Raw genomic sequence first — 27,099 nt, forward strand, 5'->3', positions numbered from 1 at the left:
AAATTAAAGGCTTCCTATTTTTCCACAGTAATGACAATGATTTTTTTTCCATAAGAGGAGTTGCCCCCTGCTGGGCATTAGAAAGAATGCAGTTAAGGTCCACGAGCCACACTGGGAGTATCTTAAATGACTAGCTTGCTTAACTCAACAAGTGTTTATGTTGTCTTTCATTTAGGTAGTATAGCTAATGTTACATTAGCTGGATATCGTTAACTCCAATCCAACATTGGCATACTCAAATCATACTGAAAATCTTACTAAAGATGAACAAAATCCATCTCTCCTTTTGAAAAGTGACATTGTCGCATTTCTGAATCTCAATCTTCACATGATTAAAATGAATTGTACACCTAACAATTTAACAAACAAAGGCAAAGCTGCTTCTATGTATCAACAAAAACTAACATAGCAAGTGTAACTGAGCACACATTCATCTCCACAGTTAGCTGTGGAGCATCTTTAATCATTTCAGGGTCCAAAAAAGTTAAAATGTACAGCACTGCTATAACCTGTAAATGTTTGGGCGGCTGGTGAAGTCTTACTAGTTGACAGATAGTGGTGTGATACCTGGTGGCTAGCTATAGAGCTGTGGTTAGGTTAATACAAACACATTAGCAGAGGGAAAATGGAGGATGAGGGTTAAAAAGCGTTCAGTAAAGTTCATGCTGAAGTGAGCATCTTAATTCTGGGCCATTATGAGATCAGCAAGGATTTTATGAACTGTGAATCATGCCGATGCTCTAGTGGAATCCCAAAATAAAACTTAGGGAGTTGGAAGTGACCAGAAGAAAGATCTCCTTCAGCTGTGCAGAGTCTAATTTAAGCTCTCACACTCTGACTGACACCACCAGAAAGTTTGGGGGTATAACCTTAATGTCACCTCTGAAATGAGCCAGACATCTAGAGACTACATGTTTTTCTAAACTTAATGAAAAAAGAAACTTTGAGTGTTCCAGTTTGTTCTCTGAAACACCAAAGAAGAGCTGATGTGTAGCTTCAATGAGCTCCCACTGGGGCCTCATTTATAAACCAGCGTTTCCTCATTCGGATCCTTCTGGTGCAGAGATAAAAATAAAACTAGCCAAGGTCACAGGTAAGCACTGTCGGTGAATTATCGGAGGATTAAGCTGACACGCTAAAGCAGATCTCTGGCTTTTCTTTGTCTCATCAGTTTTTTGGACAGAGCCTGAATAAAAAGAGAGGAAAGAAGAGCTTCTTCAAACATCTCTCCGCCTGCTCTTGTTATCTTTCACTGCAGTGTTTATTTTCAGGTTGTAACCTCAGCATCCTTCTGCTGTTCTGCTCAGTGTCTCCTGCTCACCTCTGATAATCCACCTCCATCATACTGTTAACCTACATTTTCACCTTCATGTCATCGGTAGTGTGATAAAGGAAATTCAGAAAGTCAAAATATCTTATTTTAGATGAACAGACAGCGAAAGAAGTCATTTTTTTCTGCTGGTCTCTATTTGTCTCAGCAGTCTTATTTTCACTCTGCAAGAAAAAAAATTCTGATTAGTGTGATAATCTAGTTTGAAGCATCATCTACCCGAATTCCTGACACGTCACTGCTGACGGTTTGATTTTTGTACTTGCTCCATGTTCTATAGACTGAAATTATTCACTGATTAACGAGATATATTTTGAGAATTCAGGCTGGAGCCTGAATTGATGTTTCACATTTTTTAATTAAAATAACAATAATGTATAAGGCATTTAAAATCAGAATGAATGAAGTGGCTCTGGGTTTTTAATTAAAGGTTATTTTTTATTCATTTAAACAGTTTTTGGTCCAATGATTGAAAGACCAACAGTTTGAGGATTTTTGGCATTTGACAGGATTTTGCTTGAAAATGCAGTAGAACCACTTTGTTTTTTTATCATGTTTTATATGTATATTATTTATGTATTTAACTCACATAGACATGAATGAACATTTCTTAAAAATGCACCAAAGTTAAAGAGCTAAGAGACCACTTCTCATCTAAACCTGCAACATAAATTCACCCTGAAAGCAAAATGTAAATAGAAATCATGTATAATGCACACAGAGCACTAATGAAACCAGAAGAAAAGATGAATATTGAAATAAAACTATAGTCAAGCAAACCTTTAAATGAATAATATGATGGTATTATTAGACAGTAGGTAAAACATGGCATAAAACAGATAAAAATTTGAATTTATATTAAAATTTTAAATATAAGCATGAAGTTTGAAACCTTCTAAGCCACTGACAAAAAATGGCTTTAAGTATAAGTGGAAGTGGAAAGACTATTTAAATAAAGTCAGAGGTCACGTCTTTGGGGTCAAAGGTCAGGAACAGCAAATTTGAAAGTGGAAAATGTATCTGTCAGAAAGTCCGGTCATTCGTCTCCTGCGGTAACAATGATGTGACAGGATCACACTTTCTTTGATTTCCAATTTATCTGAATCACACCTCCAAATAGACTGATCTGTAAACGTGTGCGTGAGCCTCACCGCCGCTGCTGGTTGAAGAAGCAGATGAACGACTGGCTGTTGACCTCTTTGGTGAAGTAATCCTCCCACCACAGAACGCTGTCTCTGTTCTTCTGGTTGTCCCTCTCACAGGGAGGCACAAACGAACACTGCGACAAAAAATTCAGCACAAATATTCAATTTAATTTACATGAAGTTTTACATCATATAAACATCATCAGCACACTTAGACATGTTTACAGCCGGATACAGAAACTGTTCTCTTTTCCTAACACCTGTATTTAATAAAGCACCTGTTTAAAGTTTGCATTATTAGGGGCGTGGCCTCTTTGACTGACAGGTGGATGGCGACACAGGCAGCTGTAGCTGATAGCTGCCTGCTAGGCTACACCTCAACTAACTGAACTGGATCTCTGGACCATGTTTGTGCTGTTAAAGCCTTTTGGAGCTTTTTAATGACATGATGTGACCAATATTATGACTGCTGTGAGGTAACTGTACTAACAGCGTCTAAAGAAACTACTTCCTGTAGGTTGCCAACAACTGGCTAATAATGTATCCGAATATAACACTTCTGGTTCTAGAAACAAGATGGTGAAAACCACAATAGGGTTCAAAAAGCTGAGCCTGGTTCTGCTGGAGGTTTCTTCCTCTTAAAAGGGAGCCTTTCCTTCATACTGTCGTGGAGCTTGCTCATGGTCGGTCTTCTGATTGTTCGGTTTCTCTGTATTATTGTAGGGTCTCTACCTCACAGTAAAAAGTGACTTGAGGCGACTGTTGTTGTGATTTGGTGCTCTGTATATAAAAAAAAAAACTGAATTGAATTAAATTGAATATACAGTTTGTGATGCAAACAGGTGAAAACAAGATTCAAAATATACAACATATAAACTGTACAGACAAAACTTAGAGGGTTTGACAGAGTGTTTCAGTGTTTCATCACATTGCTTTTGTGACAGCTCTTAAATGAATAAATAAATGACAGTGATTACTCGGCAGGAGGCGCTCTAATGAGGTCACAATAATCTGACAAGTTTAAAGGGGGGTCGGCATCGCTTTGTTTTTCTTCAGTTTTATTTTCAGGGAACAAACATAACCTCTGTGACACACGCACACACACACATACACTCTTTGATTCATGTAGCAGGAGGTTGATTGGTGTCTGGCTGGTTCCTGCAAATCGACTGGTTGCCATGATGATGACTTGATAGGTGCAGAGAAGGGGCAGGGGGTCGTCTCCATCAGTCATGGAAGCTGTGGACTCTGTGGAACTGTGGTGGATGTTTTTAACCGAATCAGAAGCTCAAAGGTCAAAAGCAGAACGGAGCATCTCTCGCCAGCATGGAGCCACACCTGAGTTTGTGGACAGTAGGTGGAACTAAATTAAAGATGACAGCCGGCTAAATGATTCCTCGGGAGGGGCAACAGCAGCTGCTTGGACTGGCTTCAGTCCCTCCCTGAGTATGTGTAGTCACAGTATGAAAGCAGAGAAAATCTCTTTGAGCTAATTAATGCACATTTATTCCCAACAAAGCTCCAGAATAATCATCCACTCTTCTCCAGATGAGGTACCAGTGTGCACAGCTGTGGCTCCAGATGTGTTACTGCTGAAATAAGTTACATTTATTCTTTAGTAGAGCAAAAAAATCACTTAAAAATCAAAACTAATCCAAATGTATGGAAGAGGATTAGGGCCACTGGAAAAAAAAAGTGGGCATGTCTTTTTTTTTCTTCTTTTCCAGAATTCTGAGATTAAACTCAGAATTCTGAGAAAAAAGTCAGATTTCTGACTTTAATTTCAGATTTCTGAGAAAAAAAGTCAGAATGCTGACTTTTTTCGCAGAATTCTGAGTTTAATCTCAGAATTCTGGAAAAGAAGAAAAAAAAAGACATGCCCACTTTTTTTTCCAGTGGCCCTAATTCTCTTCCATATAAATGTCATGGAAAAAATATTACCATATTTTCCGCACTATAAGGTGCACTTAAAATCCTTTAAGTTTCTCAAAAATCAACAGTGCGTCTTATAATCCGTTGAGCCTTATGTATGAATTCTGGCTGTGCTTACTGACCTCAAACCGATTTTATGTGGTACACGGCGCTCAAAAATCTGTCAAAAATGTTTTAGTACGATTTCTGTAAGCTACGAAGCTGCACCGCTTGATGGATTGTCGGAGCCTTACGGCTTACGACAAACACAGTGAAGCTGGAGGATGAATGCTAACTTTTTTCCACTCTATAAAATTTAATGGGAGGGTTCCTGATGGTTAGGGACAAATGCAATCGCATGGCAGGATGCTGTAAACGGACCAAACTTCAGTCAGGAGAACAACTGAGATAATCCATCCACAATACGAGGTTAGTCATTAATATACTGCAACAACATGGGAATAAAGCAGCTGCAAGAGAATTCAACATTGATTAATCAATGGTACCGAAGTGGAGGAAGCAAGAAGAATGAGTTGAGTAAAGTTTGGCTTATCTGACTGTTTTGTTTTGCTTAATGTGCCTTATAATCTGGTGCGCCTTATGGTCCAAAAAATACAGTAGACCTTTGAACGGTGATAGAAATTAAGCTCTCATTTTGCAGCTTTGATTCATCGGAGGGGCTAAAGGGGGTGTCCCTTATTATCTATAGCGAGTTTTTTTAATGTGGGAGTCTGTGGGGACTGACTCACTGAGGGAGCCTCTGCTGGATTTTAGAGGAACTGCAAGCTTTGGTTTCACTACAATGGATTTATTTTTCAGACCCTGGGGTCATCGCTTCACTGTGGCCATGGCTCCAAGTGCATGTTTATTGGGGCAGGTCTGTCTACAATTAAAATCCTGAGAACTTGATGAATTTTCATCTCGTTTGGTATTAATTAATTTCTGGGGCAGTTTTCTGATTTCCCATTGGGCCTCCCCACTGAGAAATCCCGCCAGTGTTCTGAGGACTTTCAGATTTTTCCACAGCTGTTCACTTTAATTAAGATCAGGAAGTAAAGCCCTTCTCATCACACTCCATGCTTTTTACATGCATATTATCCTGTAGCAGGATTGCTGAGCTGCGACTGAGTCAGACTCTCTCTGACACCAGGCGGTTTGTTTCCCTCCAGGTTTTACTGATAATCTTCTGATTATGAGTCCAGCGCAGGTTCAACACAGCCAAGCAGCCCAATAACACACCTGAGCCTCGTCCGTGTTTCTCAGCGGGGATGCTGTTGTTTTCTTTTAAGGTTTTTTTCTTCTGTGAGCGCTGAGCTTGTGTGACTCACTGAACTGCTCTTATTCAGGCTTTTTCAGGCTGGCCTCTGAATGTGGGTCTTCCCCCATCGAGCCACTTTCATTCAGAAATATTTTTATGGTTGTTTTCACACCTTTCAAATCAAAACAGTTTGATATGGCATCAGTTTTAGGAGTGATGGGGAGGATTATTTTCTAATTTCTCTGAGTTGCTACAGAGTCTTGCAAGATTACTGGCTTAGTGAGGTAACCTCAGGTGTTATGAAGCAGGTGTTTCATTTATGTGACATAACAACTCAACATGTACATAACCAACACTTACTAACCAATCAGCTCCCTGGAAAATGATGTCATCATTCCTGCAAAAGCCCTGGTGGCAGTAGAGTTCTTTTAGATATAAAGTTCCTCATGTTTGTTGTCAGGAGCAACTTTCTCTCTGTTGAATGCGAGCAGTGATCTACAAGCCTCGAAATGTTGTTAGGATGATGATGAGAGCTGCTGTTTTTCACTGCGCATAATTTTCATGGACAGAATTGTAAGTGCAGGTAAGAGGAGAAGGGAGATGGTTCAGGTGGTGTCGGGATCACCTCTCTGCTTTTTGCAGCTGATGTGACTCTGCTGGCTTTGTTTTATGATGACCGTCAGCTCATACTGGGTGGTTTGCAGCAGAGTGTGAAGTGGCTGGGAATTAGCACCTCCAAGTCTGAGGCTGTGGTTGTCAGATGATAACTGAACACACCCACTCCAGGTCAGATGGCAGATGGACACATTCGAGGGACCTTGGGAGCCTTTGCTTAACATGAATTACACTTCAATCCTGGCCTGGAAATGCTTTTATGTCCCCAGAGAAGAGCTGCAGGTGACGTCTGAGGAGAGTGAGACCTGAACATCACTGCTGCCCTGACAACCTGGACCCACATCAACTGCTGCAAAATGGATGGGCTGCTGCAGAAGGCTATTATGGATATCCAGTCCAAATACAGGAGAAATAGTTAACTAGATTTGCTCTTAGATTCATGTCTGAAAGTGCCCACTGCTCACTTTCTAACCACAGGTGCTATTTTTTTGGGGACCTTTGTCTTTTTTCTAATAACTTACATTTAAAATCTGAGCTCCTCAGCTCTCATTTGCTTGAGTATGAAGCGGTCTGCCTGTGATATGTTGGACAGCTACTGAGAGTGCAGAGACGTCAGACCATCGCGGGTTAGTTTCTGCCTGTCGTGAGACCATCGCTCTGTCTCTGTATTTCAGGTAAACGCCCGCTCATCAGCCCTCTCAGCTCAGCAGCCATTCATCACCCGTCCAATCACACTCGGCTCGCCTGATGACATCATAAGTGAGGCTCCCTGCCAGATGATTGCGGTTGCCATGCCAACAGGCTGAGGTTATAATTACATGTGTGTGTGTGTTGTAGTGTGTGATAAGCGCCCTGAATGAGAGGAGTTTGGGTTTGAAGCAGCAGCGGTCTGCTGCTGACAGGATGAACCGTCACGCGGCGATCAGCGAGCAGCAGCGCTCTGAACACGCAGCAGGTTTCCTCCACGCACAAGCTCGCTTCACTCCAGCCTCTGATTGCTGTTATCTCCCTGTCCTGACAGTCCAAGCGTGGACTCACTCAGGCATTTAAAGGCACTTCTTTAGAACCAAACATCAGTCTGTGTTTGTTTCCTTTTAAATCAGGAAAAATCTCATTTATTTGATGATATACAGCAAAATTCATCTTAATTATAACCCATTTTAACATGGGCGTCTATGGGGACTGACTCACTCCTGCAGCCTCTAGTAGACTTGCAGGCATTAGCATGACCTTTTTCAGACTCTGAGATCTTTGCCTAACTTAAGCAGGGCTCTAGAGTGCGACCAATTTGGTCGCATATGCGACTTAATTTCTCAGTGGTGCGACTAAAAAAAATCCTAGGCCGCACTGGTGCAACCAGCCATTCGAGTACAAAAAAAAAAGTCTGCAACTCTGAAAGTCTCCGTGTGGTCAACAACAGACACACATTATGCCCATTTCGTTGTCTAAACCAATCAGAGATAGTCAGAGGCGGGGCCTCTCTGATTGGCCTGATTCAGATATTCCTGTCGGCGTACATGGATGTAAGTTTGAAAGTGCAGGCGGATAGAGGGAGGTGAGTAGCGATATCAATTCATTAAATCCTGAATCGACTTTTAAATATAAATATATTTTGCCAGAAACGCCAGAATCTCAGGTTAAAGCTCATAAAACTATTTTAACAACAACCAAACAGCTTAAAAAGTAAATGAGAGCCGGTAAACAGATTCCACACAAAGATGTAAACACAGCACGGACCTGACGCATCAGAATAAGCAAGATGTCGGCTTTCTCACCCGACGGCACATACTCAGATAGCTGTAAGGGCTGAAAGCCGACAGCTCACTGATTCTGATGCGTCGTGTCCGCACTTTGTGTTTACGTCTTTTTTGCACAGATTCTGAAGCTGCAGGTTTTTTCTCTCTCCAACCAAAATTGACTGAACCAGCAGCAAAAGAAGATCCAAACTACAATTCACATTTGATAAACATCATAATAAATTCCCTCTGACTTTTGCTGTTTTGCTTCCACCACAATAAAAATCCCACTTCCTGCGCAGCTCTTTCTTTCTCTCAGTGTACTTCTACAATAGTTTCCCATCTCAAATCTCTGTTTTCTGCATTATTTGTTTGCTTATTACGGACAAGTCATATACAGCACTGTCAGACGCTTTTTTTTTTGTTCTCCCAAAAATTACCTCCGACAATAAAGCCTAATTTCTGTTGTTTAATAGCGAAGGAATTTTAAACTTTTTAAAATGATGGCAAATTGCTAAACGGTTAGCTGTGTTTCTAATAAAACCTCTGTAACTTTCCTCTCCTTCACTTCAGCAGCATCAGATAATGTTAAAATGTTGATTCATGGTTTTCTTCAGTTTTTGATCTAGTGCAGAATATTTTTAAGGTTATCTACTATAAAATCTACTATAAAAAGCCAGGCCAGGAAAATCTGCTTCATGTTTTTCTGTGTTTTATCCTCAGTTACTTTGACACAAAGGCATCTGCTGTGATGCTCACACCTCTGATGAAGTCTCACAAGTATCAGTACTGATAAATGATCAGAATTATAATACCTCTGACTGTCTGAGTCAAAATTGAATCAAATTGAATTGGGACCTTGTGAATCAGAATCGAATGGATTATAGAAATCAGTGACGATACCCAGCCCTAACGAGTAGCCTCGGCCCGAGAGAAGCGGATGTAGCTGTGGGTAATGAGAAAAGACGAAAAGAAAGATTGATAACTTTTTTGTTAAGTTAACCCATATGGAAAAGAAATAGTAAAAACTTATAAAAGACTTGCATAAGATGTGGCCTACTTCATATAGTGAATCATATAAGGCTTATATGATTTACTCGTGAAAGTGGCCACTTTCTCATTACTTTCATATATTGTTTTAGTAAGTATCCAAAACATACAAGTTTCATTTATATAATTTTTCAAGGGATCTTATATCTGTTTTCACTCTTGTATGCTTTTCATACAAGTTTCACACAAGACAGATACAAACTTTATAAGATTTATATATATCTTTTCCATATGGGAAGGCCTGATCCGTCTGAAATTCATAGCCAGTGCTCTGACACGGAGCCATCAACCTATGAACGCTGAAAAGCACAGTGTATCCAGAAAACACATATTTCAGCGGCAGGCAGCAGCAAACAGGTTGTCAGAGGAGGCCGACATGATGATTAAGTTTAACATTGCCTACAATATTGCCAAACCACTTTAAGCACAAGCACTTTTTCAGTAACTTATCTTTCTTGTAGAAATGTGCTCCAAATAAAGAACTTTGTTTTGACAAGATTGTTAGTTAATCATTTACAAATCAATATTGTCTGTATGGACAGCAGTTTTTTTGTTTGTTTGTTTTTTAAGTGTGGTTGAAAAATTTGGGTGTACCTTTTTTTGGGTGTAACTTTTGTGCAGGTGCACCAGTGCAACTGAGGCAAAACCCTGTTAAGCACCACAAATAGATCGTTAGGTTTGGGAAAAGGTTACAGTTAGTGTCAAATACACTTTTTCACAGCTTCAACCACATGTTAGAAGCGGTCCTGCTGCATTTGGAGCATTAAAAAGAGTGAGACGGTGAATAATCTGTCACAAAGATACTCGGGTAAAAAGTGAGTTTGAGGCAGTTTTGCACAAAATGTGTTTTTTTTTTCATTCAGTCTAAATTTCAGTAAAAACTCAGCTTGAACAAACACTTGACCCAAATAACCAGGAAAAGACTGAGACATGACAACACACAAACAATTAGCTGTGAGTTGAAGAACATCAATCATGTCCTGACAGGCTGACAGGACAAACACTGCCTGTCTTGATTGGAAAAGACAAAGAGAAATGTTTTTTGATTGGGCGGTAATGAACAGGTGACCTTTGTCCTCTTTAAAAGCAGCACAGAGAGAGGAAGAGGGCATCAACAATCAAGGAAGAAATCGGTTCCACAGCGTGTAAAAAAAACAAAACAAAAAAAAACCCTTAAAAGTTTGTGTGTTAATAAAAACAAATTGGCAGCAGAAGAAAGAGACCTGAATAAACCAGCAAGGATCAGCTAACTGCACTGAAGCTTCCAGGAAGGAATGAGGAAACTGTCATTTTCCTCATGTTGACACAGGGCATCAACCTGAAAACTTGCTAGAAATTCAAAGAAACACAAAAACCCGCAGTTCGTCTCATGTCCACCGGAGGCTCCAGTTAGCTATTAGCGGGTATCTGTGTGCGTGTGATACAGGCTAGCTTAGCCTTCGACAGGCATTTATGGCAAATGCTAAAGCACCCAGAGGCCAGTGGATGATATCATATTTGCTATATCCATCTCAGTCTATGACTAAGACATGAAACCAGCTTAGGTTTTTTCTGTAACGCTTTAACAGCACCAACTATAGCAACAGCGTCACCTGCTGTACCTGTGGAAGTACTGCTCTTTGGTTTTTCTGTAAATTTGCTCTCACTTTAGGAAACCTGGCTCATGTTTTATTCGCAGGTGTTTTTTTTCAGGTGTTTGTTGTTGTGTCTTGTAAGACAAAGGTTCTCAGCAGGATTCTCAGCTCTATCTGACGCTGCGGGGAGTTATCGATCTCTTCACTGATTTTTATATTTCTTATTGATCGGCCCCGTGGGGCCTCTCGGGAGGTCACATGGTCAGAGCTTTCGGTTCACTGCTGAGCGGCTGTCATCATTTGTTGTTGGAGAGGAAAAAAATCAAAGAACTGCAAGAAAATTTAAATCAATCCAACAACCACAAAAGCCTTGAGACTACAACAACAGTGGGCCTGTGATCACAACAGCTGCAAAACCACTCTGCTCGTTCCAGTCCCATGTTCTTACTCTTGGACTCTACCAGAGTAGCTTTGCACAATTCACTTTCTTCTGATTGGTTGCTCCTCATAAACATAAAGTTACTGGGTCTTCTGAGATTATCATGCTCTGTGTGATGTCAAAGAGATTCAAGAGTAGAAAAAACAGATTTCACACAGACACAAATACCTGCTCATATGTGCTCACTAATTAAATCCTAAAATTTCCCCAAAACTGCACAATATTAATCCAAATTGCCCATAGGTGTGAATGTGGGAGTGAAAGTGAGCGTGAATGGTTATCTGTCTCTGTGTGTTAGCCCTGCGACAGACTGGCGACCTGTCTAGGGTGTACCCTACGACAGCTGGGATAGGCTCCAGCGCCCCTGCGACCCTGAGAAGGATAAGTGGAAGCGAATGGATGGATGGATGGATGAATGCACAATATCAGTCAGTCAATAGCAGTCATATAGCAGTCATATTATTGGTCAGATAATCACATTCAAAAGGCTCCAACAGCACAAACACTGTCCTGAGGTCCAGTTCAGAGACCCAATTAGGCAGCTCCCTGTCAGTCAAAGAGGCCACGCCTCCAATAATGCAAACAGTTAAAAACATGAAGCAGGGAATTATCTATAGAGAAAAACCAGTGTTTGTACAAGGCTGGAAACATGTTTGTTTCTGATGTAACATTTTACAGTTTTTCTCAAATGCTAAAACACAAACGCCAAACCTCTAAACCAAATGACCAGTTGTCTAAACACATTTACTAAATCTAGCCATCATTTACCAATATCATAAACACATGTCACATGAAGACACAATTCACAGAACACAATCCTCCGTTGTCATAAATCTAACCACATTTTGCCTTGCTAAAACACAAGTTGCAAAAGAACTCTGCTCATATTCTCAAATGAAAGCTCATGTGATGCAACATGCTTGCCACAGTCAGCAATATTTGAACACAATGAACACACCTGGCGTCATTCATTACACACAACGACTCAAAATTGAAGACACTTGTTGCTAATGCTGTGACCACATGTATAAAAGCAAGTTCAGAGTGCACAGTTTGCTGAAGATTCCAAACAAACACAATGGATGAAGGCAGAGTCAGGGGAAGAGGAATTTGATGCAGAGGAGGGAGAAGAGCTGGCCCTGGAAGAAGAGGAGCAGGCCAACGAGGAAAAGGAGGAAGCCAACATGGGAGAGAAGGTCCAGGAGGGAGAGCAAGACAACCTCGCACCATCATTACGGACGAGATGCGAGCAACAGTCATTGACCATGTCATTGTCCATGGCATGACAATGGCTGAAGCAGGACTAAGAGTCCGTCCAAACCTGAGTAGGTTCACCGTGGCCACCATTATCAGGGCATTCAGACAACACAACAGGTATTGTACTCTATTGCTTTCTTTGTCACAATACAGTTTGACAAACCTGTGAAAGTAGTCTATTGGTTTCAAATCAGTTGTGACTGTATTGTAACACATGTCAATTGACAACACGTTTCTTTCTTTAGAGTTGAAAGAATGCCACATAGAGGTGGGAGGGTTGCCATATTTACAGCGGCACAAGAAACCCTCATTGTGGATATGGTTCGTGGGAACAACCTCATCAGAGACAAAGTTATTCCTGATAATGTCAACTTTGAGAGCATTGACGATGTCAGCTTGGCCACAATAGACCGAGTTCTCCAGCGCCAAAAGACGCGGATGAAACAGGTCTATAGGGTTCCCTTTGAGTGCAACTCTGCGCAACACAAAGACCTACGTTACGAGTATGTGCAAGTAAGTATACATCCATGTTCACAGTACAGTTAGTGGACATACTGTGTTGCTCAGTGGCCTACATTACTTCTGGACAATACTGTGCTACCTGATTGACTGTTGTTCTGAACACCTGTGCACTTTCACATTTTCACAGAGGATATTACAGTTGGACGCGATGGCCAGACCTCATAAGTACCTCTTCCTGGATGAGGCTGGCTTCAACCTGCAGAAACGAAGGCAAAGAGGCCGTAACATCATTGGCCAAAGAGCCATCACTGAGGTCCCTGGCCAACGGGGAGGTAATATTACTCTTTGTGCGGCCATGGGTTCGGCGGGGCTTGTCCACCGGCATGCTGTCCTTGGGTCTTACAACACCCAACGTCTCCTCACCTTCCTAGAGGAGCTAAAAGACATCCTCCTGGACCGCCAACAACACCATCCTGGGCCCGCACATCACATTTATGTGATCATTTGGGACAATGTCCGCTTCCACAGAACAAACCAAATCAGAGAGTGGTTCACCACCAACAGTGACCACTTTTTAAACGTCTGTCTGCCACCCTACTCCCCTTTCCTGAACCCTATAGAGGAGTTCTTCTCATCGTGGAGATGGAAGGTTTATGACAGACAACCATACACAAGAGAGAACCTCCTAAGGGCAATGGAGCTGGCCTGTGTTGACATCCCAGCGGAGGCCTTCCAAGGATGGATTCGCCATTCCAGGGCGTTTTTCCCGCGGTGCCTGGCGAGAGACAATATAGCCTGCGATGTGGATGAGGTGATGTGGCCCGATGCAGCTCAGCGACATGATGCCACACAGTGATTGTGGTGTGTGTGTGGTGTGAATAAAGTAAATAAAAAAACTTCACACCCTGATCATGTTTTCAAGAGTACTGTTGTGTGCAATAGATTCTGTTTTTGCATTGAGTTGTGTTACAGTAGTGTACGTACATGCAGGATTTTCTATAGATTTATACTCTTCATATGAAACTGACAAATCTAAATGCCTAATCCTCTGCAGAGATCTACGACGATCCATTACTGTATAGTTTCGAAAAATATGCATTCGCAGTTATGAAACAAAGAACCTTCTCACAAATTGAGCATTGTGTTTTCAATTGTTTTGCTGTAGTGTGTAATGATGTGTATAGTGTTTACATTTTTGAAAGCTTCGAGCTGCTCTTTTGGTGTGAAAATTTGTGTTTTGCAGTGGGAAGGTGTGGTTGTGTTTATGTAGCTTTAGAAAAGGGTGCTGTGTTTAGACATTGGGGAACATGGTGGGAACTTTTGTGAAATGTGTTTTAGCATTTGAGAAAAACTGTAACATGGCAGTCTGTGGGGACTAAGCCACTGCTGGAGCCCCTGCTGGACATTAGAAGAACTGCATCGGTTGGATTAACAGACAGGACAGCAGCACAGCGGCGTTTCTGTCCTGAATTGGAGCAGATAATCAGGAGCTCTGAGGTTTTTGGTCTTCTGTGACCTGCTGTCGCCTCTCAGTCTCACTCGGCTAAACAGATTAACATGAGGTCATGACGACCTGTCTGTCCACCTGTGCGCCTCTATGTGGATGAACAGCACGGTGATGAATGAGTGGCTCGGCAGTCTCTTTAACCCCTTCAGTTCTGCTCCTCGCAGTCACAGTTTTTTTTAAATCTATACTGATGGGAATACAAACACACACCTTTATGGAGCGCTATGGAGCCTTTAATAATTGATTTATATATTTGACTTTCTACGCCAAGTCTCAGGCAGTGTGTGAATGATGAAGAGATGCTTGGATCCAGCACTGTAGCATCCACTCAAGCTTTCAGTGAGGAGAAGAACATGTGGAGATACTTCACTTCAAAGGTGGTCAGCCTCTCTGAAGGCAAGCTGATACAACGACAACCATAAATCCAGCTGACTTTTATTAGTGTCTTGTTGACGTCTCACTTTTAAATATTCACCGAGTACATTTAGAGAGCACATTACTTCTCTGCATGCCCATCAGAGCGCAGCAGCAGCAGCCCCCCACACTTCCATATTTTTATAATTCACCTGTTTAACTTCAGTCTGTTATCTTGTCGTCTGGTTAAATAACATACCTGCCTTTGACCTGGAAACTAAAAAAATCCTATTTGTAGGAGCAGTGGATGAAAATCAGTTTATGTGTGATTTTAAAGAATATCTCAATGTTCAGTTCAAGTTTGCACTAAATTCTGGGTTGGATCCAGTTTCAATAATTAATGAAAACACTATTAAATAAAAATGAGCACCTCATTGTTTTCATCGACATTCAACCTGATTCAGGTTCTTTGGAAACTTTGACACCTGTACAAGAACTTAAAATAAAATGACTTGTGTTGTGGGAGTGGACACACACACGCTTGAGATTTCTCTAAAGCTCCCAGAGACAAAACCGGCCATTTACCACTTGTCCAAGATCAGTTAAGGTCCAGGAATTGAGTAAAGTATAAACTAGTACAGTTTAGGTAGAGGTTGAACACACTTGTTAGCACACAAATGTCTGAACGGCCTCGGCTGAACATTTCCTCTGAGGCAGAGGAGAGGTGGAGAGAGGTAGCGTTTGTCCCCAGGGACAGTGGCTCCTGGCTGGGCAGGAAGATACTGACGACTGCCTCCCACCTCCACTGCGTCCAGGAGCTCCAGAAGCTGCCTCATCACAGTTAATTAGTTTAACTTAGCATGACACACACACACACACACACACACACACGTCATTATTGCTGTCGTCATTCTTCAGTGATTATATTAAATGTTTTTTTCTGTCTCCATGAACCAAATATACTTTCATAAATTAATAGTTCGGCTTATTTCTGTTGACCTCTCCAGCTGCTCTGAGATTTGCTGTATTTGTAAGCTCTAAACGTCCTCATATGAACAGAAAAATGAAAAATGTTTACTGCCTACTTCTTTGGGATTAAAGCATAAAAAGGTCAGTATTAAACCACAACACCTGCACTCTTTTAAAGCCCCGAGCAGCATAGATGTAATGCCCTCCATGAAGCAGAGCAGACTGCTGAGTTATATCTGTACATCTCATGATTGATCAAAAAGCACAAGGTCAAAAAAAAAGAATCATATGTGTTTTAGTGCTGCAAGTTTATGAGTAACCGCAGTACATTTATGTAGGGAGGACCAAAACTGGCCAAATAAATAAATACATTTTTATTTACAAAAGATGAACCACCAAATTTTAAAAGAACAAATAATACAAAATAAATGATAAAAACAAACAAATTTTATCATAAAAAGATAAATCAATGCCAAACTAAAAGAAACATGATAAAAGAAATATAATATTTTCAGTATTTAATTGCATTGATCTTATAATTGGGTCATTTATTTCTTATTGTATTTATTTATATTTGAGTTTTTAAATTATATTATTTTGACATATTTGATCTGCCATATTTAAGTAGAGTCTAGTTCAAATCATTAGACTTCACACAGGCCTAGAGACCAGTTGGTGAACCCCTGGCAACCATCAATGATTAAAAATAATTTTAAAGAAATCTTTGACATTAAATAATTAGAAAAAATAAAAGTTTTAGACACCTTTTAAAAGATTCCAGTCTACAGAGGGACCTTTTTGCTGGTTATCTTTAGAAATTATTAGTTTGGGGTCAAAGTTCATTATTGATATAAAAATAATGCAAAACGTGGGACTTTGGGGAGATTATTACAAAACGTGCATGTATGTGTGCGCCCCTGCCCTTTGGTTACCTGCAGCTCTTGTCATTTACATTTATGACATAATTAAGTCACAGACGAGGAAATTACTCGGCGAGTAATTGGCTGAGTGAAACCGCCCACCTGCCTTCATCTTCTTGCTTCCTTCCTCTCTCTGCTGTCACACTGTGTTCATGTCATCGCTTTATTCAGCTGCCAGATCCTCATTTTACTGCTCAAAACACACGATTTAGAGCCGATTTGTTCGCTACATGACAGAAACCGGAGGAGAGAGGGAGTGTAAAATCAATCTGCCTAACAGAAGGGGAGAGTGAGACGTTTCTTCTGCTGCTTGTCACAGAGAAAAATCTGAGTAGATGTGCAGTAAACAGCTCAATGACTCCTTAATCACCAACACAGCACACACTTATTCTGCTAAATAAAACCCGCAGCTTCCAGTGGGTGTGTGCAGCAGCCTTCTGCGTAAACGTATGTGACCAGAGCTGCAGCTCACCTTAATTCAGTCTGATTAACAGTTAAATCCAACAATACAAAAAATGGAGCGTTAGCTATTTACATCAGGATAAACATTTGTATTAAAGGAGAAGGGCGTACATGAATTATGTGGCATCTTGGTTTGAAGTGGAAACTTCAACTTCTGTGGGTGAAAAATAAAGACAACCAAGAGCTGCAGTTCCTCTAACGTCCACTAGAGGCTCCATATGGGCTCAAATTGTGGTCATAAATATTTTGTACTTGTAAATCAAATGCGTATTTGTGTACTGAGTTTTGTAACCTTGTAAACCAAAATATCTGAAAGTTATATGTTTGTGCATCTACAGATGAGAATTTGTGTGTGTGTGAAAACGATTTGTGTTTGTAAAAAATATTTACACAAGTTACAAATTTTTTTGTTATGGTCTGGTTACAGGTACAAAGCAAAAAACTATGTGTAAAACTCTGCACTCAGGTTTCCTGGCTGCTTGTGGATTTTAACTTACTCACTTTAATACAGATTTTACTTGCTGTCATCTTGTTTATTTGTGTTTTTTGTTTTGTTTTATTCGTTGTTTTCTGTATTTTAATCTATTAGAATCTATTTTAATCTACTGTTTTATTGATGTCTTTTTCTCTTTGTAAGGTAACCTTGGGTTTTAAAAAGGCGCCTCAAATAAAATGTATTATTATTATTATTAGAACATTACGGTACACAACATTTACAAAATATCGCTTTGGGACAGTGGGAGGCTTGAAGAGTCTTTGTGAAAGCTCATAATGCCAAGTCACCAACAAAAACTTACACTTCGACGCCAAGAAGCAGTTAGCAAGGAAGCCTCAGCGAAAGCTAATGATGTGCAGCCACCCTCACCTTCAAAGTCAGATACTACTCAAATTGCTACAACTGAACAAATGGCCAAGGACATTGCAAGTATTTACGCACTTAAGGAAACCTCCGAGACACAAGAGAGCAAACTCAATGCAATTCAAACTGCTACAAGGGCAGTGGAGGCTAAGCTAGGGGATATGGCTACTCTATTAACCCATATGGAAAAGAAATAGGAAAAACTTATAAAAGACTTGCATCAGCTTTAGCTTGCTTCATATAGTGAATCATATAAGGCTTATATGATTTACTCATGAAAGTGGCCACTTTCTCATTACTTTCATATATCGTTTTAGGAAGTATCCAAAACATACAAGTTTCATTTATATAATTTTTCATGGGATCTTATATCTCTTTTCAATCTTGTATGCTTTTCATACAAGTTTCACACAAGACAGATACAAACTTTATAAGATTTATATATATCTTTTCCATATGGGAAGCAATGCTGAGTCTCGCCTGGATTTCCTTGAGGGTGCTAGCAGAGCACTAAAGGAAAACCCTCCTGTAACTAGTGACCAAGTGAACGCTCTACGACAGGAATTACACCACCTCGAAAACAGAGGATGGAGAAACCGCATGCGCTTTGCTGGCTTTCCAAAGGGCTGCGAGGGTATGGACGCTCTGACATTCATGCACAACACAATCCCACAACTCGACTTCCCAGGCGGGCTGAAGATTGACCACGCACACCGCGGCCTAGTGAGACACAAATCTGACGGTCATCCCCAAGGTTCATCATCACCCGATTTCTATAGTTCCAGGACACAGAGCGGATCATGTAAGGTGTGGAGGCTAGGGCAGCTGAGCTGAAACGACCACCGCATCATGATCTTCTCTGACTACTCCAAACTTGTCACGGACAAACGAGCGGCATTTAATCCCTGTAAACGGCTGCTACAGCAAAAGGAAGATCAAGTTCCCCTTACTGTTTCCAGCAGTGCTTGTGCTAAAAATGATGGAGGGCAGACGTGAGTTTATCGACCCAAAAAAAGCCAAACACTACATTCTGTCTTTACCTTAAGGGAATTATACAGTCAAGGCCTTGGATTTAAAAACTGCCTTTTTTTGCCATAGCATAATTAACATGCCATTGAATAGCAAACCTTGGCTGCTGTTCAGTTATAGTATTTCAAATTATCGATATACTTTGCACCTCCTAACTGTTTAAGTTTCAATATTATAGGGTCTCACGCTTTGATTTGATTTATTCACTTACTTTAGTTTTAAGAATACGACGCAATCGGCTTGGTAGAGAATCTCACTAAGACTATTAAATTACTCTTCAAGTAATTCAGTCCTCATGAGGCCCTTCTCAGTCTGTCAAAGGACAGTTCTAACCAACCTGCACAGAGGTGCATTCCGGGAGCTAAGTCCTGAAATGACTGCTCTGCTCACATTACATTGACTTGGTATGCTGCTGCTGCTGGCGACGGGTCCTGTTTATGACTGTTTGACTGGTTAGAGTCACAGACCATAAAGTTTATGTTTTGCTTTTGGGGGCTCCTAGCCCACCTGAGGGTAACTAGTGTTCTCCATCACCCCAGACGTATTTGCTTAAATGTTTATCAGTTGTTATTTTTATTTACTTCCATACCCCCCTATTTTATTTATAGCCAGCCGTCCAAATATTGTCCACTCGGTGTTGAACTCCTGGTTTTAATAATATGTTAGCCCACTGTTATATGTCCAATACAAACTGCATGGTGGCAAATAAACACCAAAGGGCCTTTACCTTAATGACCTGGAATGTAAAGGGCCTTAACCATCCAATAAAAAAAAAGAAAACCATGACATTTATCAAATCAAAAAACACTGACATTGCCTTTCTTCAAGAGACTCACTTGTCACCCCAAGAGTCGGATAAATTTTGCCGTGATTAGGTGGGTCAGGTATTTTTTTCATGTGGCAGCAGTCAGAGTAGGGGTGTAGCAATTTTGATTCATAAGCAGCTACAGTTTAAATGCACCCAGATGGTTAAGGATGCAGATGGGCGGACATTGCTACTCTTGGCTGAGATTCAAGATTTCAAGATTTCAAGCAATATCTATGCACCAAATATTGACAATTTGGAATGTATAATTAGCTATATGGGTGATTACCCAATCCTGATAGCAGGGGACTTCAATTTGGTTGTGGATGATATACTAGATCGAAGCACTCCCTCACAGCGACACTCTAGATCAGCTTCAGTTGCTCTTAAAATGTGTAGGAACTTGGGTTTAGTAGATGCATGGAGAGTATTCAACCTATCCACAAGAGATTACACCTTTTATTTTGCCCCCCACAACGCTCTGTCGAGGATTGATTATTTTCTTATGTCAAATTCTATCATGCCCTGAGCAATGTCTTGTTCTATTGGAAGTATACACTTATTTGACCATGCCTCAGTGCTCCTGCATCTGACCTCATTTGGTAGCCCCCTCAAGTCTCCCAGATGGAGGCTAAACTCAAGCCTTTTGCATGATTCTAACTTTCTTCAATTCTTCACCCAAGGAGTGAAGAATGGAGAGCTTCCACCTGAAGCGGGATCTGTATCTGTTCAGAATAAAAGGATTAGGTTAAAACTTAGAGTGGGACAGACATTGGGGTCCTGATGAGCACTTTCAGAGATCACAGAATACAAAGGTTTTGTATTCTCTACTGTTCTGCTGTTATGCTGAGGCAATTTTTACATGTTGTGATCTGTATTTACCGTGGACTGTAGTGTTCTGGAAAATTCAAAATAATGTTAATCCCAAAAAGAAAAACCTTTCATATACTTATTGACTGAAACTCAGTTTACACTGACCTGGTTCATCAGTCATGCCTTTCCTTTCTCTCTGTTGAGCAACTAACTTTACCTCACGTGTCCAGTGTAACATGTGATTCAGGGCTGTGTGTGATCTCATCTGTTTCTTACAGTAATGCTAATTAAGTTGACTCCTCACTGTGGGCCCCCAAAAAACAGACCACTGTAAAATAGGCACACTTTAGAGAAACCACCATCAATTTCTTGGAGCGTGTCAGGCCTCTGCAGGTTGTGAGGCCTTTTAGTGATACATTTTAGGACAGTATTTAGAGACTTCTGATGGCTTTCCTGGATAATGAACTCAGGATGAAATGATTCTGGTATTTTTAGTGTCCGGTGAAGCAGCAGACAGATTTCAGCCTACAAATTGGACAACACAATCTCTTTTTAAGGGCTGACTTTATGGAAAAATGTCCTCTATCTGTGTATTTTCAACCACGATGGAATGACTTTTGGCAACAGTGATAATCAAGAACCTCGGAGATCATCAAACTACACTTTGAATTCATGGCTAGGAAACTTCCCAGCTGATCCAGAATCTCTTTAAAAAGAACACAAACCAATCACTTGATGAGACAGGAAGAGATCTCCATCGATCAGTATCCAGCACAGAGAATCACAGTGGTGAAGAAGTCACGAAGAAGTGCCATTGCTGTAAACACTGACTCTTTGCATATATTAGATTTATTTCCCAACAAATCTTTGAAACATTTATGATTGTTCTTCACTAAATCATATGTCATACGATGCAATGTCTAATTGACCTGACACGTTTGGTTACAGATGTGGACATCAGTGGAAACATATGCAGCAGGACCAGTCAGTGCAGGAGGAGTAATCCTGCCATAACACCAACATCTGCAGAGCGCTGTACTGAGATATTACCGAGCTGCAGCGAAGCCAAAGCTGCTTTAGTTTGTTGCTAAGACTTTAGAGTCGGATTTCTGCACTCATGAAATATTTTATGGGCTGGACACACACACACACACACTAATGTAACCAGCCTAGCTTGGATGGGCAAACTCCATTAAATTTGAACTGAACAGTGTGTGTGTGTGTGTGTGTGTGTGTGTTTGATAGAAAGCCAGAGGGGCACTGTGAGTTCAGTCTGATGAAGTGCACACAAAGAATAAAACAGGACAGAGAAATTAATCAAACAGATCAATTAATCGCCATTATGACTTCATAACTTTCAGCTGGATAAACTCACAAAGACGAGGCAGAAACATTTTTTATGTTATGCATTAAACACTCCCCTAAATTCAGGAGTGGCTCTGTAACTGAACAATCTTGAAGAATGTCTCCTTGTCCCTGCTGCGGCTTTTATGCAGATCCGGCTCACATTTAAACAGGTCTGAACATTACAGGCAGACGTCTGGGGTCATTTCTGTGAGAATCTGCCAATAACTGCTTGATTTCTTTCAGTAGCTCCTCCCATAACTGTGTTTACATCAGCATGCGATAGCAAAGCGTCAGCAGTTTGGAGTAATCCCCATTCTTCCCCACCTTCAACTTTTCTTTATATGCTTGTTAATGTTCTCCTGGTCCTGGATTTTGGACCCAGAGATTTTGCTTTGTTGACTTTTTCATGTCTGATTTTCATTCTAATGTTATTTTTGCTTTTGAGTTTATTTATACTCATCCTCATGTCCTGCTTTGGGCAGGGATAGCTCAGTAGGTAGAGTGTCTGCCCCATGATCGGAAGGTCGGGGGTTCGACCCCACTGAACGGCTACCCTGAGGTACCCCTGAGCAAGGTACCGCCCCTACACACTGCTCCCCGGGCGCTGCACTGGTGGCTGCCCACTGCTTCACTGGGTGAATGGGTTAAATGCAGAGGAGTAATTTCCCTTCGGGGACTAACACAACACACTTTACACTTTACTTTACACTGCTTAGAGTTCATTCTGTTTAGCCCCTTGTTATTTTTGTTCTGTTTGTATGGTATCCCACTCCAGTGTTTACAACTTACAGCAAGCCCAAGAAGTGAAAATGGGACATAAGCAGAGATGTTATAAAAGACGGACATAGCACTCCAAGACTACTGAAATAAAAATCTAGGAAATGCAGGTAGAAGTAAAACTCCCAGGGGAAAAATGTTTTTCAAACATTTAATTTGGATCAAACCTTTTAAGCGTTGGTATTTTAAGATGAGACTTCCCTGGTGGTTCTATAGATTTAGTTTTATTTCCTGGTGACTACTCAAATAAAAATTAGCACTGGGAGGAATTTCAAGATGGCTGCCTATTTATGAGATCTCGTTCTGGGAGGAGTTTAACATAAACTACATGAAGAAAAGTACTGGGCTACTCTCACATTACACCTACAGGAGCTGCTCAACCATGGAAACCCACACCATGAAGCTCCCAGTGCACAGTTTCTGTCATGATAATAATGCCAGAAGAGGTTTGGAGATCTGCAGTTACTGAGTCAGTAGAACATTGGAAACTTTTACATCCTGCGACCCCACTGAGTGCTTGTGGACCCCAAAGTGTATCACCATCACCAGAAAAACCAGGAAGAGTCAATATCCACACACTCTGCCCTGCAGATGACATTATATAGAGTTAGATTGCAGAAAGCTGATTGGTCGTTGGATGGTTTTCATGTTATTGTGCTATAGATCTGACTGGCAGCATGAATTTCTGTAAGAAATTAAAGAAAGTTAGGCCAAGAACATGAAATGGCATTGGATATAATCCAGACAGAACCAACAGGGAACCCACCTAAACAAATTCCATCTTTAAAAGAACCTCTGGTTGAGCTCATTTTCTTCATGACCTTTCAATGACAGACTGGGAACTTTAATTGCAGTTGTGTCTAAAATGGACGTTGTGGACTGTAAAACAGCTGACTGAGAAATAGAAGAAGAAGACAGACACTCTGAGTTAATTGGTGTTGTGTCTATGGGGGGGGATTACTTAATGGAGCCGCCTGTGGACCAAATGACTGACATGACATTAAGATCAACAGCAGCACAGGCCAACTGAATCTGGTCATGTAAAGCAAAGGCAGGAAAACTGAGGTGTTTTAAGAATAATGCAGTAAACAGAAGTCAAATCAATATCTGCACATGTGAGGATTACAGATAGCTATCATCAGGATTTTATCAATACTGGCTCCATTGATCTGTATCCATACTTATCAGTATTCTTAATGTAATGGGACTAAAATGCAACAGTCTTTTCTGAGCTCTCCAACAACCTTCCTGCTGCACTTTTCATGTCACCTTCAGAGATTTAAATTAGGAAACGGAGAGCATATCCAGCCACATATTTGTTTTCACACCTGCTGAATCAAGCGAACACGGCGCTTGGATTTACGCAGTGATGCACGAACACACAGACATTACTGTAGGCACACACGTAAGAGATTGTCAGGTTTTAATTAAAGCTGCAGGTCTGAGTCGTTATCTGATCAGAAACACCAGCTTATCAGTTCGTGGTTAAACACAAGCTGAGAGCTAGACAGGCCCAACACACATATTTCACTTCTGCTTTTGTGACAATTCTCAAACCACGTCATAACCAGAAGCAACCCAAAATCACAACTGGCCAAAATGACCTTTCTTTTACCCTACGGTCCTCATGAGGTCTGAAAATGACACGAGTCCTCATGAGAATAGCTGGGCGAGTACACTTAAATACACACAGAGACGCTGAGTATAAAATCTCTTGCAGCTCCTTTCTCTGCTCGTGTCTTCACAGTTCATTTCTCCTCCAACAAAAATGAAATGAACTTCTGACCCCAATAAACATGAAGTGGTTCAGCAGGTGTGCGTCACTGTGTGTATCTGCAGGTGGTGTGTGCGTGTCGTCTACAATAACCTTCTGAGAGGTTATCAAACAGACATATCGATGCGTCTCGCCTGCTCGTCTGAGATCTGCTGTGGCCCTGAAGACACATTCTGCCGATATGTCATTTATTAAAATCGTGATTGGCTAAAATCCCAGCGCCATCTTTTTTTATACCCCTGCAGAGCTAGCAGCACACAGCCTTTTATTGTTTCATCTGCTTTTACAATGAGCTGAAGTCCAAACAGCTTCAGAGAGGAAAAATATCACGACAAAGTTTCACAATCTTTTTCATCTGAGACCACAAGAAAGCTGCTTAAGACAGCTTTGGGTTAAACCATCTATTACTGCACTGCCCCAAACCATATGCTCTATATAAAAGACACACCAGCACCCTGATCACCCATCTGCTGTGGACATTTGGCCATTTGAAGCCTCAACTTTAGCATTTTGAGCACCAGAAAGAGCCATAAGTGACCGTTTTTGAACAAAAAGCTGGAGTGCTAAATTTATCAGCTGATGTTAGCTGGATCTATCCATCGACTGCATGAATCACAGACACAGAACTGATTTTACATAAAAACTAAACACGTGTTTTTGTGTTGGTTGATTGTTTTTTGTTTTTCTTGTGTTTTTACAAAATTAGAAATGTGAAAATTCCAATTTTTTGAATGTTTGTAATTTTGTAATTTCTACAACTTTTTATACATGTTATCAAACCTCCACTCAGGGTTTTAACAATGTTAAAATGTTCATAAAGACAGCTGGATAACACCTCCTCGAAGTTCTAATAATCTAGTCATGGGAGCTCCACCCGCCTCCTGTTTATGAGGGACAGCCAGTCTGAGGAAATTTACAACTCACTTCAGACTGAGGATTAACTGAGGGGCTGCACCAGTGTATGTTAAAGAACGATTATTTTGAACTGTGGATCAAGCAAAGCTGCTGTTTTAAAGTCCAAGAACAGAAATACGGAGCTGTTGTTGGTTTCTCCTTGTTCCTCAACAAAGAGTAAAATTCAAATTTCAACCATAACCGTCTAACTGCAAATTTTCCACACAAACTCAGCACTCAAAGAGGTTTTTAATCACAAAGCACACTATTCTTTAAGTGCTTTCTAACTACTGCACTCAGACTCACAGACTTAAACTTGTTCACTGGAGGAGCCCAGGATCAAACCACCGCCCCACTCTTCCAGTCACCAGCCTCATGTTAAGCCATGTGAAACATGGCGACCGTACAACCAGAACCCAGCACTGGTATCAGGGGCGATTCTAGGATCAGAGCTTTGGGGGTGCTGAGCACCCAGAGAGCTGCCCAGCCAGGCAAAATAAACTTTACACATCACGATGAGACTTCTTCCCTGTCTCTGTCAGTCCCTGCATACTTAAATGTCTCCAGTTGTCCCGAGTTCTCTATGACTGTCTCCTTGGTGCATTTAAACCCCTGTTTCTCCCTGTCCTCGCTGTGTGTTGTCTTTGTCTCTGTTATCAGTCATCATAATTTTACCATCTCTGTGCAAGTCTGTAAATTTCTTTATTAAATCATAAGATTCTTAAATTCATCAAGTCTCTCTGCCTGAGTCCTCGTCACAAAACATGACATCACTGTTTTGTACATTTTAACACAATTTAATCCCCACATTTGTGAAAGAAAAGCAAAACACTTTTTTAAAAGGCTGTAACAAAACCATCACATCTGATAAAGGTTATTTAAATGCTGCAAAAGAAGAATGGATTGGAATAAAAAAAATACATATCCTAACCTTAATTACTGCGGGAGAATAATGAATGATGCTCATAGTGAGTAAAAAGTAAACTGAGTGCATTTTTTGGACAGAGATTCACTTTTAATGTATATAATATAATACAGATACATAAAAAATACTCCCAAAACAGAATAAGTTATTACAAATAAATTATTACAAAATATTAATTAAAAAATATAAAAATGGAGGCAACTTTGCCTGTGGTACAGTGTATACAATGTATGAAAAAATCTTTACTGCAGATACTAATTTGACTAATTTAATAATACTAATTTTGTGTTGTAAGATTTATGAGTTTCATACATTCATAGTGGTACTTGGGAGAGCTTGACATTTTCCCAATGGTACACACTGTAAAAAGTTTGAGAAACACTGATAAGTGTATGTGTGCTTTTGGAAAACATTTAAAGCTGCAGTACAGAATCTTTGAAACAAGCTAGCTTAAAACATTTTTAGAATATAAACAGAGCACTCTGCTTCTCTTTACACTCTTTACGCTCCTCACTCCACCAGGGCTCTGTTTGGCACTTTCTGATTCAGTGCGCAAATGTGGTGCACGTACTGCAGTCATACAGACAACTGGACGGTCCAAAAGTTGGCCTACCTATTACTGGCTGAGGTTTTAGTAGAGTTGTGGCTGAACCACATAAAAATATGTCATTAATTTTAATCTCCCCAAGCAATGATAATGTTATGTTGGAATGTTGTTAAAGAGGGTCAAAAATGTTTCAACCCAGTTTGTTTTGCAGATTCTGTATAGCAGCTTTCATACAGGGAGAATGTAACTTCCAGATTGTATGAGTAAAATCAGGTTTTTTCTCTTCGTCAGTTTAATAGTTTCTGTTTTGCCTGTCACTGTTCCCTGTCTGTTTTCTTAC

The 27,099-nt window shown here is 40.6% G+C and overlaps 2 protein-coding genes across 3 annotated transcripts in view; one reads left to right on the forward strand and one right to left on the reverse strand.

Moving 5' to 3' along the window:
- The window catches only part of LOC100691688 (calcium-activated potassium channel subunit beta-4), a 45,820-nt gene that overhangs the window by 7,748 nt on the left and 10,973 nt on the right, over positions 1 to 27,099 (reverse strand). For both annotated transcript variants that reach the window (XM_025899408.1, XM_025899409.1), the window contains exon 3: positions 2,482 to 2,609. In XM_025899408.1, coding sequence (XP_025755193.1) covers positions 2,482 to 2,609 — 128 coding nt within the window. The remainder of the gene's footprint in view (positions 1 to 2,481; positions 2,610 to 27,099) is intronic.
- Positions 9,586 to 13,686, forward strand: LOC109195037 (uncharacterized). Its single transcript, XM_019346443.2, has 3 exons — positions 9,586 to 12,432; positions 12,561 to 12,828; positions 12,965 to 13,686. Exons 1-3 carry the CDS (start codon positions 12,302 to 12,304, stop codon positions 13,631 to 13,633), a joined length of 1,068 nt encoding a protein of 355 aa, XP_019201988.1. The 5' UTR covers positions 9,586 to 12,301; the 3' UTR covers positions 13,634 to 13,686.

This window comes from Oreochromis niloticus, linkage group LG17 (genome assembly GCF_001858045.2).
Source record: "Oreochromis niloticus isolate F11D_XX linkage group LG17, O_niloticus_UMD_NMBU, whole genome shotgun sequence".
In the NCBI taxonomy this organism is placed as follows: domain Eukaryota; kingdom Metazoa; phylum Chordata; class Actinopteri; order Cichliformes; family Cichlidae; genus Oreochromis; species Oreochromis niloticus.